The sequence below is a fragment of the Scyliorhinus canicula genome, chromosome 1, assembly GCF_902713615.1.
Source record: "Scyliorhinus canicula chromosome 1, sScyCan1.1, whole genome shotgun sequence".
NCBI lineage: Eukaryota > Metazoa > Chordata > Chondrichthyes > Carcharhiniformes > Scyliorhinidae > Scyliorhinus > Scyliorhinus canicula.
In genome coordinates, this window is record NC_052146.1 from 67462470 (window position 1) to 67475491 (window position 13022).

The following is a 13022-nucleotide window of genomic DNA, read 5'->3' on the forward strand; positions in this document are numbered from 1 at the left end:
TGAACACGGTGCCATTTTTCACTTTTGAAACACTTCTGTCATGCACAATAGGGGCTGGATATATGGGCAGGGTGCAGATTCCTCTGAATTGTTTAATGCACAGTTATAATGATACAGAGTAAAGTTTCTTCACTGTCTCTCTCACAGTACAGCAGCCACCACAGTCCACGATAGCAAGTCCCAACATATAGAGACAACAACTATAGCAATACAGACACAACAACAGTCCGAGCAACACTGACTATGTTCCATGATATCTCCACAGCTGAAGGAAATGAAATGCATCATATAAGTGCATTTTGGATTGAGGGAGTGGGAATTCTGCTGAAAGCACTGACACCCTCACATACAGAAATGAAGGATGAACATTTTATTGAATTGGACAAATTCTTTGTGCATTATATTTCTCAGACCTGCCCGGCTCCCTCCTGGGGTTGCAGCATTTCTTCCCAGCATGCCTTCCGCTCATGCTTGCATCAAGCTCTCCTGCAAAGTAAGACGACAACAGTAAAACCCTCTCAAAGACCCTCTTTATGGTAATTGCTTCATGCACAACAAAGACCATAACTCAGGGTAATTACTGCGTGTAATAAAAATGGAAAAAGGTGGAAACACTCAGGGGTTCCAACAGCATCTGTACGCGTGAAACAGAGTGAATTTTTGAGATCAATGAGCCTTTGTAAGAACAGCTTTGATAAAAGGTGATCGGCCTGAAATGTCAGCTCACATTCTCTGTCCAATGATGCTGCCAGAGCAGCTGTATATTTCCAGCATCTTTTGTTTCTATTTCAGATTTCTAGCAGCTGCGGTATTTTGGTTTTGTTCAGTTGCGCGACTCAGTTTGATTGCACTTTGTTGGTCAAATGCTCACACACTTTGAAGGGATTGGATATGGACACACCCAGCATTCAGGTGCAGTACAACAAATGCTCAACAATCTTTCAGGATCTGAGCAGGCGCAGCATCAGGAAGGAACACTGGTGCAATGACAACAGCGGCTCTTTGGCACTTACTGGTGGCTTAACAAAGACTTGCATTTTTCTTGTACCTTTCACTATCTCAGGCCATCCGAAAGCATTTGACAGCCGTTAGCAGTCACTGTTGTAAAGGTATAAACAGAGCAGGCAATCTGTACACAGCAAAGTCCCACAAAGAGCAAGTGATTATGGCCAGATCATCTGCTGTTTTAGGTGTCTGTTGAAGGATAAAGAGTGGCCACCTCACCTGGATAATCTTCGTCTATATAGTTCCATGGGATACACTACATCCTCTTAGGAGGACAGCCTTGATGTAATGTCTCATCTGAACAACAGCACCATTGAAAATACAGAACTCCCTTTGTCAGGCACTGGAGTGTCAGTCAAGATGTTGTGCCCAGGTCTAGTTGGACTGAGGATGTATCGTTGTAAGCTAGATTGTCTACCAATAGTTGTTAACCTATTGTTTAACACAAGAAGCCAAGAGGTAGATGATTTAAAGGCCCAGATAGAGATAATGGGGTATGATCTATTTTTTAAAATGTATTTAATATTAATAATAATAATCGTTATTGTCACAAGTAGGCTTACATTAACACTGCAATGAAGTTACTGTGAAAAGCCCCTAGTCGCCACATTCTGGCGCCTGTTCAGATACACAGAGGGAGAATTCAGAATGCCCAATTGTCCTAACAGCACGTCTTTCGGGACTTGTGGGAGGAAACCACAGCACCTGGAGGAAACCCAGGCAGACACGGGGAGAACGTGCAGACCCCGCACAGATTTAATCCAAACGTATTCAAACGTACAAAGACATACATCAAAAAACATTATCCACACCCCACAGTTCACAGTTTGTGCAAGTTTTCTCTTCTCACCCCCTCTCCCCCCTCCCCTCCCTCTTCCCACGCCAAAAATTCTTCAAACATGGTCATGAACAGTCACCACTGTGTCTCAAAGCCTCCCCTGATCCCCTCAACTCAAACCTGATCTTTTCCAGCCAGAGAAAACCGTACGTTCACCAGCCAGGCCCCACTCCAACAGAATCCTTCACCAGGCAATAAGAGAGCCGAAGGCCACAACATCAGCCCTCCTCCTCTCCTTCAGGTCCAGCATTTCTAATACCCCAAAAATTGCCACCATAGGGTTCGGCCTGGCCTCTACCCCCACAATCTTTGAGAGCGACCCGAGTATCTCCCCAACTTATCGCAGCCTCAGAACATATGCAAGTGATTTGCTGGTCCTTGCCCACACTTCCCACACTCATCTGCCACCCCCTGGAAGAACCCGTTCATTCTCGCCAGAGTCATATGCACTACCTCAAATTGAACCAAACTCAACCTCGCACACAAGGAGGTTGAATGTAATCGCATATTGTGGGAAGATTTCTCGGGCCATAAAAGAGTATGTAGAATTGAATGAGAACAGATTGGTCTTGCCCTCTACTTTGTGGGAGGTGTTAAAGGCGGTGATTAGGGGGAGGTCATCACGTATAATGCATTCATAGATAGAGAGGCCAGGAAGAAATGCCAGGACCTGGTGGACAGGATTCTGGGTGTAGATCGGGAGTATGAGTGTTACCCAACTCTGGAGTTATGGGCACGCGAGAAGAAGATGTAAATGCAGTTCCACCTGTTGTCCATGGGACGGGCGGTGTATGAATATGGGGAGAAGGCTAGTAACCTGTTTGCTCAGCAGTTACAGTGACTGGAGGCTGCTATGGAGATGTACAGGTGCAGGAGCCAGGGGGTAGGTTGATCTAGCCCCAGAAAAGGTGGTGGGGCCTTTCGGACCTTCTATGAGTGGCTTTATAAGTCCCAGCCGCCAGAGGACGAGTAGGGGATGGCAGAGTTCTTAGAGGGTTTGGAGTTCCCCCAGGTGGGAGAGGAATTGTAGGAGGAGTTGGAGATGCCACTGTGGTTGGAGGAGGCCCGAACAGCTTTAGGAAAGAGGCAGACAGAAAAGGTGCTGGGGCCAGATGGGTTCCCAGTAGAATTTTATAAGAAGTTGTTTAAAAAAAAATTTATAGTACCCAATCAATTTTTTCCAATTAAGGGGTAATTTAGCGTGGCCAATCCATCTAGCTTGCATATTTGTGGGGGTGAAACCCACGCAAACACGGGGAGAATGTGCGAACTCCACACGGATAGTGACCCAGAGCTCGGATCGAACCTGGGACCTCGTCACCGTGAGGCCGCAGTGCTAACCCACTGAGCCACCGTGCTGCCCCGAATTGTATGAGATGTTTATGGATAATTGGAGTTGGGGATATTTAACAATTCACTGGGTTCTCTCCCAGAGATATTGAGGTAGGCATCCATCTCCCTCCTCCTGAAGAATGATAATGACCTGACAGAGTGTGGATCATATAGCACAATTTCACTGCTCAATGTGGATGTGAGGCTAAAGTCTTCGCGTTGAGGTTTGATTCCTGTCTTCCGGAAGTAACGAGGGAGATTAGACAGGTTTTGTGAAGTGCAGAAAAGTGTTATTCAATGTGAGGTGGTTATTCAATGTATTTCTTACATCGGCAGAGGGGCAAGAGCCAGAAATGATCGTGTCTCTGGACGTAGGTAAAGCATTTGATAGGGATGAATGGAATTATCCTTTTGTGGTTCTGGAGAGACTTGGACTGGGTCCTGGGTTTGTGTCATGTCTATGACTGTTGTACAAAGCTCTGTCTGCTGGTGTGAACACCAACACCACACATTCGGGGTCATTTTGGCTGCATCGGGGTGTCCTAGGTCTCCTCTTTTTTGTGCGTTGCCGTTCGAGCCATTGGTTATCACTTTGAGGGCTTCAGACAAGTGGAGAGGAATTCTGAGGGGTGGAATAGAACACAGGATGCCCCTGTGTGCGAATGACCTCTTGCTACACCTATGGGATCTGGAGCAAGCTATGGGGGATGTCATGGATATATTGAAGTGGTTCGGCTCCTCCTCAGAATATGAATGGAAGTTTGAGAAGGGCAAATACTTTGTGGTCAGTCCTTCGGGGCAAAGAGTTGATATTGGGGTGCTGCCGTTCCGTTTGGCTGGGACTAGTTTCTGATACCTGGGGGTCCACATGGCTCGGGATTGGCCACAGCTTTGCAAACTGAATTAAATTAGCCTGGTGAGCAGGGTCAGGGCGGAGCTACAGAGGTGGGACAGCCTTCTGTTGTCGCTGGCAGGTCGGGTCCAATCCATTAAAATGAATATCTTGCCGCGATTCTGGTTTATATATCAATGCCTCACAGGTTTTCTACCCAAGTCTTTTTCTGAGAAATGGAATGGCTCATAATGGTTTCATATGGGCAGGGAGAACTCTTTGGATTCAGAAGGGGGTCCTACAGAGGGATAGGCAGGCGGAGGTGCTGGCGCTGCCAAATTTGATGTTTTATGATTGGGAAGCCAATGTGGAGAAGGTTTTGGGATGGTGTGGTGACCAGGAAATTACTTGGGTGCGGATGGAACCGTGGTCTTGCAAAGGTTCTAGTTTGGAAGGCCAGTGATGGCCTCTCTGCTGTTCGGTCCGACGAAATGTTGAGGTGTCAGACCAGCCAGAGTTAAGGCTGGGTGCAGGGCGGATGCTCTGGCATTCATCTCGTTGATTGCTCAGCAGCGGATTCTACCGAGTTGGAGGCAGGGGAGGCCAGCTAGTGCTTCAGTGCGGCTCGGTGACGATGGAGTTTCTGTACCTCAAGACGGTCAAGTTAATTGTGAGGGAGTCAATTAATGGATTCTACTGTAGATGGCACCCGTTCATATTGTACTTTAAGGAATTGGTCACTTTTGGTTGTTTGTATGGGGAGGGGGGGGGGTTGTATTTCTAAGGGGGCATATTGTTGTTATCGTCATTTGGAATTTTTTCTTGTCAGTACATGTGTTCGTTTTGTTTGGCTTTGTAAATTTTTGATATAAAATGTTAAAAGTTTAATTAAAATATTTTCAAAAAACAGGTGACGGCAGTTAGGGATACACAATAAATGCTAGCCAAGCCAGCAAAGCTCACCTTCCGTAAAAATAATAAAATAAAAGGAAGAATTTAATACGGGGAATAGAGAATGGCCGAGAAGCTAAATGATTCTTTTATGACTGTCTTCACTGAGGAAGATATAAGAAATCTCCCAGAATTAGACATCCAAGGGATGAGGGAGAATGAGGAATTGCAGGAAATCAGTATGAGTAAGAAGGTTGTAGTGGAGGAATCAATAGGACTAAAGGATAAGTCTCCGGGACCTGATATTTCTTATAGTACAGCGGAAAGACGTTGCTGTAGAGATAGCACATGCATTGGTGACCATCTTCCAAATTTCTATAGCTTCTGAAATGGTTCCTGCAGATTGGAAGGTAGCAAATGTCACCCCACTATTTAAGAACGGAGGGAGAGAGAAAATTGGGAACTACAGAACTGTTAACCACAGATCTGTAGTCAGGAAAACACTGGAACCTATTCTAAAGGATGTACTAAATGGACAGTTCGATAATAATGATCACATTGGACATCGTCAACATGGATTTTAGGTACAGAAAATCATGTTTGACAGACCTGTTGGAGTTTATTTGAGTAAGTTACTAAGAATTGATAAAGGGGAGTTGATTGATTTAATATACTTGGATTTTCAGAAGGCTCTGGATAAATTTCCCCACAGGACGTTGATTAGCATATTGGGTAAAAGGTCATATATCGGCCTGGATTAAGGATTAGCAAACATGCAGACCAAAGAGGGTAGAAATAAACAGATAATTTACTTGTTTGCAAGGTGTGACTGGTGGGGTACTGCAAGGATCAGTACTTGGACCCCAGTTGTTCATAAAATATAATCAAAGATTTGGATGTGGGAACAAAATGTAATATTTCCAAGTTCATGGATGACACAAAGCTAGGTGGGAATCTGTGCAGTGAGGAAGATGTAAAGCAGCGTAGCCATTTGGGATGGCCACTTCCAACTAGGCACAGAGAAACTCGCAAAGCCTGGCGGATAAAATGGACAAGCCAAGACTCAGACAGGCTCAGAGCCTGAAATGCATATTTGTCAGCAAAAAGTCCAGACGTTAACGAAACTTCGTCCAATTACCATTTTAATGGGGCCGATTAACATTTGATGGCCCATCTTCACCAAAACAAAGGACTGGTACTCAAGCAACCGGGACAGTCCCAGACATTTTGGCGCCACTCCCTGTTCAAGGGAAACGCAAACAATGGGGTCAGTGACCGCTTGGGACACGCCCAGCCAACCAGATCCCCGCAAACTTATTGGCTAAGGAATCGAACAGAGTGATCAGGGATCACCCAATTAGTAAGGCCCAAATCGAAGGACCGCCCAAAAGAGCGCGAAAAACCCCCGAGTATAAGAAGAAGAGTTTGCCATATGTTCGCTCCCTCTTGGCCTTGGTACCCCGGTCACAGCTATCGCCAAGTGCAGCAACACCAGAAGTGAGTTGAAGTTCAACGCCCACTACCAGAAGGACATGCCCAGCTGAGCAGCAGTTACTCCTTCGAACCCGATAGATCCAGAATTGAACGGCGGCCACTGTTTTCTGACCTAAGCTGGGTGCCCAAAGTTAAGTACAGGTTGTCTTAGTCGATAGGTGTAGTTAACTAGTAGTGTTTATGTTGCATGACTAATTGTGTGTAAATAAAGTACCCTTGACCTTGAATTAACTAACTGGTGTTTGGCTCTTTGATTGATAGCCGGTTGAAACTTGTGGTATCATTTGATACCTGGCGACTTTAAGCATTAGGACATAGATAACACAGAAAGAAGGGCAAACTCACTGATTGCCATAATTAGAACAGAGCCACAGAAAAGATCAAATAAAAGAAAGCACAACAGCAGCTTCAAGGGAATTTAGAGAACAAAGTAGGCAAAATATGTCAGATGAATATAATGTGGAAAAATGTGAGGTTATCCACTTTGGTAGGCAGAACAGATGTGCAGGGTATGTCTTAAATGGCATGGGATTAGGAAATGTAGAGATACAAAGAGACCTGGGTTTCCCAGTCAGCAAGTCACTGAAAACTAACACCAAGCAATTAAGAAAGCTCACGGCAAGTTTATCACAAGAGGATTTGAGTATATGAGCAGAAAAGTCTTGCTTTAATTGTATAGAACCTTGCTCAGACTGCACTTGATGTACTGTGTGCAATTTTGGTTCCCTTATCTTGGGAAGGATGATTGCCATAGAGGGAGTATAACAAAGATTCACCCGACTTGTCCCCAGGATGAATCACAGAATACTCACAGAATAATACAGTGCAGAAGAGGCCCATTGAGTCTGCACTGATGCATGAAAAACAACTGATCTGCCTGCCTAACCCCATTTGCCAGCACTTGGTCCATAGCCTTGAATGTTATGATGTGTCAAGTGTTCACCCAGGTACTTTTTAAAGGATGTGAGGAAACCCACCGCTATCACCCTCCCAGGCAGTGCATTCCAGACCATCACCCCCTCTTGCTAAAAATGTTTTTCCTCAAATCCCCCCAAAACTTTCTGCCCCTTACCTTGAATTTGTGTCCCCTCATAACTGACCCTTCAACTAAAGGAAACAGCTGCTCCCTATCCACCCTGTCCATGCCCCTCATAACCTTGTACATCTCGATCAGGTTGCCCCCTCAATCTTCTCTGCTCCAGCGAGTCCCATGGCAAGACTATCCTACGGAGAGCAATTTGGAAAACTGAGCCCGTAATCTCTAACGCTTTGAAGAATGAGAGGTGATTTCATTGAAACTTATAAAATATTGAAAGAGGATTTTTTTATTCCGAGGGTTGTGAATCTTTGGAGTTCTCTACCCCAGAGGGCTGTGGAAGCTCTGTCATTGAATATGTTCAAAACAAAGATTGACAGATTTATAATTATCAATGGCATAAAGGGATATGGGGATTTTGTGGGAAAAAAAACATTGAAGTCTATGATTAGCTGTGATTATGTAATGTATTAACATAATTATAAAGAACGTTGCATAAGCAGTGGCAGAGATTTGTTTAGAAATAGTTGCAACTTACCAGTCTGATGTGAAAGTAGTTTAGCTCTGTTTCTTCCCAGTCCATGGCTTCCCAATTCCTCTCTGTAACCACCATCTGTGTTGCTTCGCGCATGTGTCCGTTTAGCTGTGGTTATGTTGATGAAGCCAGTCAGCTTGCCCTGTGATAAATCTGGCAATTGCATCCTCCTCTTGGGATGCAGTGCAGAGCGTGCAATGTTTGAGCGGTGATCTGGAGCCAGCTCGCTGCCGCTGCTACCCTTCCAGAAGGAACAGCCTGGCGGTGAGACAGATCCAGATGGACACACTGGGTTTCTCCTGCAACTTTCAACTGCCAGCGGCTGAGATTGAAAGTCAATGTGCGCACTGGCTGTCCTATTCCACTGGCGTGAAGTGTTTGTTTTAGCTGAATAGTTTGTATTTCCTGCACTGACACGTGGTGTACAGTGAGGCACCAAAGCAGGTGCCGTGTAGCATGCGGAGGTGGTTCCATTCACCATCGCAACACCTTGCTGGTTGTCCTCTGAATTGGATAGCAGAAGCTTGTGACTGAGTGCTGAGCTCTCCCGTTGGATTGGGATCAGGTTGGCGGGATCTCCTATTGAGAGGCTCTGTGCCCCAGGGTTATTGTCTCTACCTCGCCTCTCTGGACTCTCTGGCTGGCTCTTCAGTGCCCCCTTCATTTTCATTCCAATATCCCCAAAATTAGTTTCCAGATCTTCTTGGATTATCACACCTGGGGAAGAGCTAGTCATCAATCCATTTCCCTTCAGTGGATTTGGGCTTACAGGAGATTCCCTGGATGGGTTTACCACTTGGATTCTGTTTCTGGAAGGGAAGTTCCTTTGCTGTGATGATTTCTCTGACATATTGATCTGGCTGAGTTTTGAAATCCTGCCGCCTAAAGACTCAATACTTTCGGTCCTTAGAGTCAAAGCCCTGGAAGCTGCCTGCTCTGCCCATGGGGGTCCAGCCTGTGACCTAGTCCTTTGCAGAACATGTTCTAATTCCTCTCGAAACTGTTGTACAACATTTAACCTCGGAGCTGTAGAATTGACAGGTCCATCAGCCACAGTGTCATCCTCATTACCATGAGAAGAGGCACACTCATCAAACTCATCCTTCTCTGCGCTAGTTAAACTCTGAGCCGGGTGAATTCTTGCAGAGGTTTTTGAAAGAGCCCCACAACGATCTTGCCTGGACATGTGGTCAAGTTGAGCACAATCTCTACTGCATTCTTTCCTTCTGAATAGATTCCATTCCAGAGGATGGCCAGAGACTTCACTTCCCAGATTTCCTTGTTGGGAATTAGGTTCTAGGTAAAGGCCAGCAGATTCCTGAGGCTGTACACTGAAGGAATTACTGCTCATGAATGAACCCTCACCGTCTGGTTCAGTGTCAAAGTTCAGTGTAGGATCTACCATCCCTTCATTAAAGCACAAAGCAAAGTCTTCTGTACGAATGCTGTCTATAGTATTGGTGTCACTTCGATATCCCTGGATCTCTATTTGTTGTGGCCCAAGCAGTTGTTGAACTCTCCATTCATACTGCTCCTTTCTAGACTCACCATCTGTCTCTGCTTCCAGTCTCCCATGGTCAGTCACTGGAATGATGGGCTGCCTTGTCCCAAAGCCTGGGCTTCGATCAAAGAGTGCTGTAACTTCTGGTGCTCCGGTGAAACTCAGGAAGACTTCCTTCTGATCTTCACATTCTATGGTTGTGAGAAAACATTGACACAGTCAGCGTGAGTTTGGTACGAGTCAAATGGTCCCCAGTTCTTTCATTTTCCCTCCAGTAGATGGGCAGAGTTTTTCAGATTCCAGAAACCCTCTGATATCCTCTCCTAAATGGTCATTCATCAAATATTTGGAGGACGAATGTCATGGTCCCCACCATGGAATTTATTTGGAAGTCACTGACACCCTCCCTGTCCTCTGACAGTTGTCCGAGATGGAATCAGACTGATCACAACTTTGATGTTATATTTAACCCACGTCATCATGACAAATGCCCATGTCCACCTCCATTGCATTGCCCCACCATTGCCCTGTCTCAGCTCGTCTGCTGCTGGAACTCTCATTCATACTTTTGTTACCTCTGGACTTGAATATTTTGACACATTCCTGGACGCTCTCCCACTTTCTATTTCTCTTCCTAGCAAACATGAGATCATAGAAAGCTCTGATTCCAGTTTCCTAACATGTACCATCCCATTCGCCAATCTCCCTGTGCTTGCTGAAACCTCTTTTCTTCTCGCCATTTCATGCTGCCACAGTGCCTTTAACCACCTCTCTCTTCTCCTCCCTCATTCCTCTAATCTCACCTTTTCTTTTCCTGCCATCTATTCAGTTCTTCAAGTCTTTTTCTCTTTCTTTCATTCACCTTCTCCCCCTCCTTGATAGCGTCTCCTTTCTTGCAACTCAGATTGGCAGGTAGTGAAGGATAGAACTGGAACCCCCAGTTAATGCCCACCCCTCAACTCACTTAAACACCCAATTAATATACAATGAGCAAAAAAAACTGTATAACATTTGCTGTGAAATTAGTGTCTTTATTGCAACTCTATTTCCATAACTCGTCAGCCTGCACCATTATTTTCTTCCCATGTTATTCCTCTATTACCATCCCATAGCAGACCCCACCAGTTTCTAAGACACCTGGACGGAAACTCCAATAGTTTATTTAATTTTTAAGACTGTGAGGAAAAGATGCTTCACTCCAAGAGCGACTCCATGCACAATAGAGATTTGATATATTAAAACAATCTTTATTATTAACACAGTATTAAGCTAACTTTAACATCATACAAGAAATAGCTTACAATTACAAGCTAAACAAGGCTTAACAATAAAATGAAACACTAACTCCTAACTGATATATTTTTTTTATCTTCAATCAAGCACAACATATCTCGGGTCAAAAACCACCTTTAAATACTGTTAGCAAACACAGGAAAGTTGCTGTATAGAGATGTCTAGAAGAGATTGCTTTGAGCGAGAGATCATTCAGGAAACAGTCTGCAGATTCTTGTCGGTCTCAAACTACTGTTTAACTTTCAGTCCCTGGCTCCTCCCATTAACTACACCATCTCTATCTCACTAACAGGGTTATGACCACCTTACTAAGGCTAACCACATCCCCACAATTATCTAAACCCCAGGGAACTTTCTTTTTCTAAACAAAATTCCATTAGCCCTATATAGGTAAACTACACTCTATGAATGGTTAGAATGAATGATTATCTTACTTTTACGACACTTTAATTACACCTTCTGTAGCCACAGTGTTTGCCTGTCTTTTAAACCAAGATTTTTCAAACCCGTACTGCAGTAGACACGTACATACACTAACTTAGACTTTTAACCAGGACTGCACCAGATACATATAGAATCTCTATAGTGCAGAGGCCATTCGGTCCATTGAGTCTGCACTGACTCTCTGAAAGTGCACCCTACCTAGGGTCAGGCCTATCCTATCCCCGCATCCCATCTAACCTTTTGGACACTAAGGGACAATTTATCATGGCCAATCCACCTAACCTGCACATATTTGGACTGTGGGAGGAAACCAGAGCACCCGGAGGAAACCCACAGTCAGAGGAAGAATTAATCTCAGGTCCCTGACGCTGTGAGGCAGCAGGGCTAACCACTGTTCCATCATGCCACCCCTAAGATATATCTGAAATTTCTACATTTATCACACCCCTCACGGCATACCCACCCCATTATTTTAATCTCTCTCATATCATCCTCATCCCCCGTCCCATCCCATTATTTTTCCTATGTCATCCCCAACACCCCAACTCCCTCCGTTTTCCTTCCAGACAGGCAGCAGTAGTTCAAGAAGAAGACCAAAAAGATCACTAAAGGTTGGACAATAAATGTTGATCATGCCAGCAATGCCCATTTCTAAATAATGGCAGGAACAAAACTATGCAGCTCCTACCCCAGTATAAATCCCTTACCCACCTGAAACATTATTGGCTTCTTGTTTCATGGGAAACAGCACGTCTGTGCCTGACAGGGCACTGATGCCACTGACACTACCCAATCCAGTATCCCTAGTATTGGACAAGCTCGAATTCAGAGGTCCTTTGGAATACAAACAAGGAAACTGTTAGAGCAGCAAGGAACAGCTGTATAAGATATTGGATATCTGAATCAACTTTGTAACAGCAAACTGACTTGAGTGGCCTAGTACCTAAGTACAGCATGTAATCTTGGCGGGACGCAGCCTAGAGCTCTATGGTAGCATGGCCCCTTTAGGGGGCAGACCTGGCTGCCCACGTGACTGCCTCGGATCCAATCGCACAGGAGTGCACGAACCCCAACCAATAGCAAGTTAGTGCGGGGACCTGGGAGCAAGGACTCAGGCAGTGTGGGCCTGGAGCTGAAGAGACAAAATCCATCTTATTGTATTCTGTGCCTGTATAATTATCAGTCTTTGCTTTTCATTAATAAATCCCTTTGTTACTACTGGAAGCCCCCAGAGTGGTGCTCGAGCCACCACATTGATGACGAGGTGAAAGGTTTGATCACAACCTGCAGTACTTTGTGATTCAACGGGAAAGGAAGGAACAATTGGAAAGAGAAACAAGAACCGAGTCTCGGGAACCATCAAGACATGAGTGAAAATGCTTATTATTGGTAAACTAAACCCGTTTGACCAAGGGGCTGAAGATTAGAGCCAGTATATCAAACAGTTCCACTATTTAATCACCAACAACGAGATCATGGGGGAAGATGAGCAGCAGTTGATACTTCTGACAGTTTCACTGCTTTCATCTGGTAGCGGGTTCCAGGCACCAACCACTCTCTGCGTGAAAAAGTTACCCCCCACATCTTGAAGTATATTCATTTAGTTTTAATAAATTTAGTGTACCCAATTTATTTTTTCCAATTAAGGGACAATTTAGTGTGGCCAATCCACCTACCTTCACATCTTTGGGTTGTGGGGCGAAGCCCATGCAAACTCCACAGGGACAGTGACCCAGAGCCGGGATCGATCCTGGGACTTTGGCGTCATTCTAACCACTGCGCCACCATGCTGCCCCGTAAAGTATACTCATGACGGAGCTC

At 44.9% G+C, this 13022-nt stretch overlaps 1 protein-coding gene across 1 annotated transcript in view; it reads right to left on the reverse strand.

Moving 5' to 3' along the window:
• Positions 1 to 13022, reverse strand: part of si:ch211-102c2.8 — a 114904-nt gene that overhangs the window by 52693 nt on the left and 49189 nt on the right. The window contains exons 5-7 of the mRNA XM_038793481.1: positions 11913 to 12035; positions 7967 to 9655; positions 414 to 486 (exon numbers count right to left, since the gene is read on the reverse strand). Coding sequence (XP_038649409.1) covers positions 414 to 486; positions 7967 to 9655; positions 11913 to 12035 — 1885 coding nt within the window. The remainder of the gene's footprint in view (positions 1 to 413; positions 487 to 7966; positions 9656 to 11912; positions 12036 to 13022) is intronic.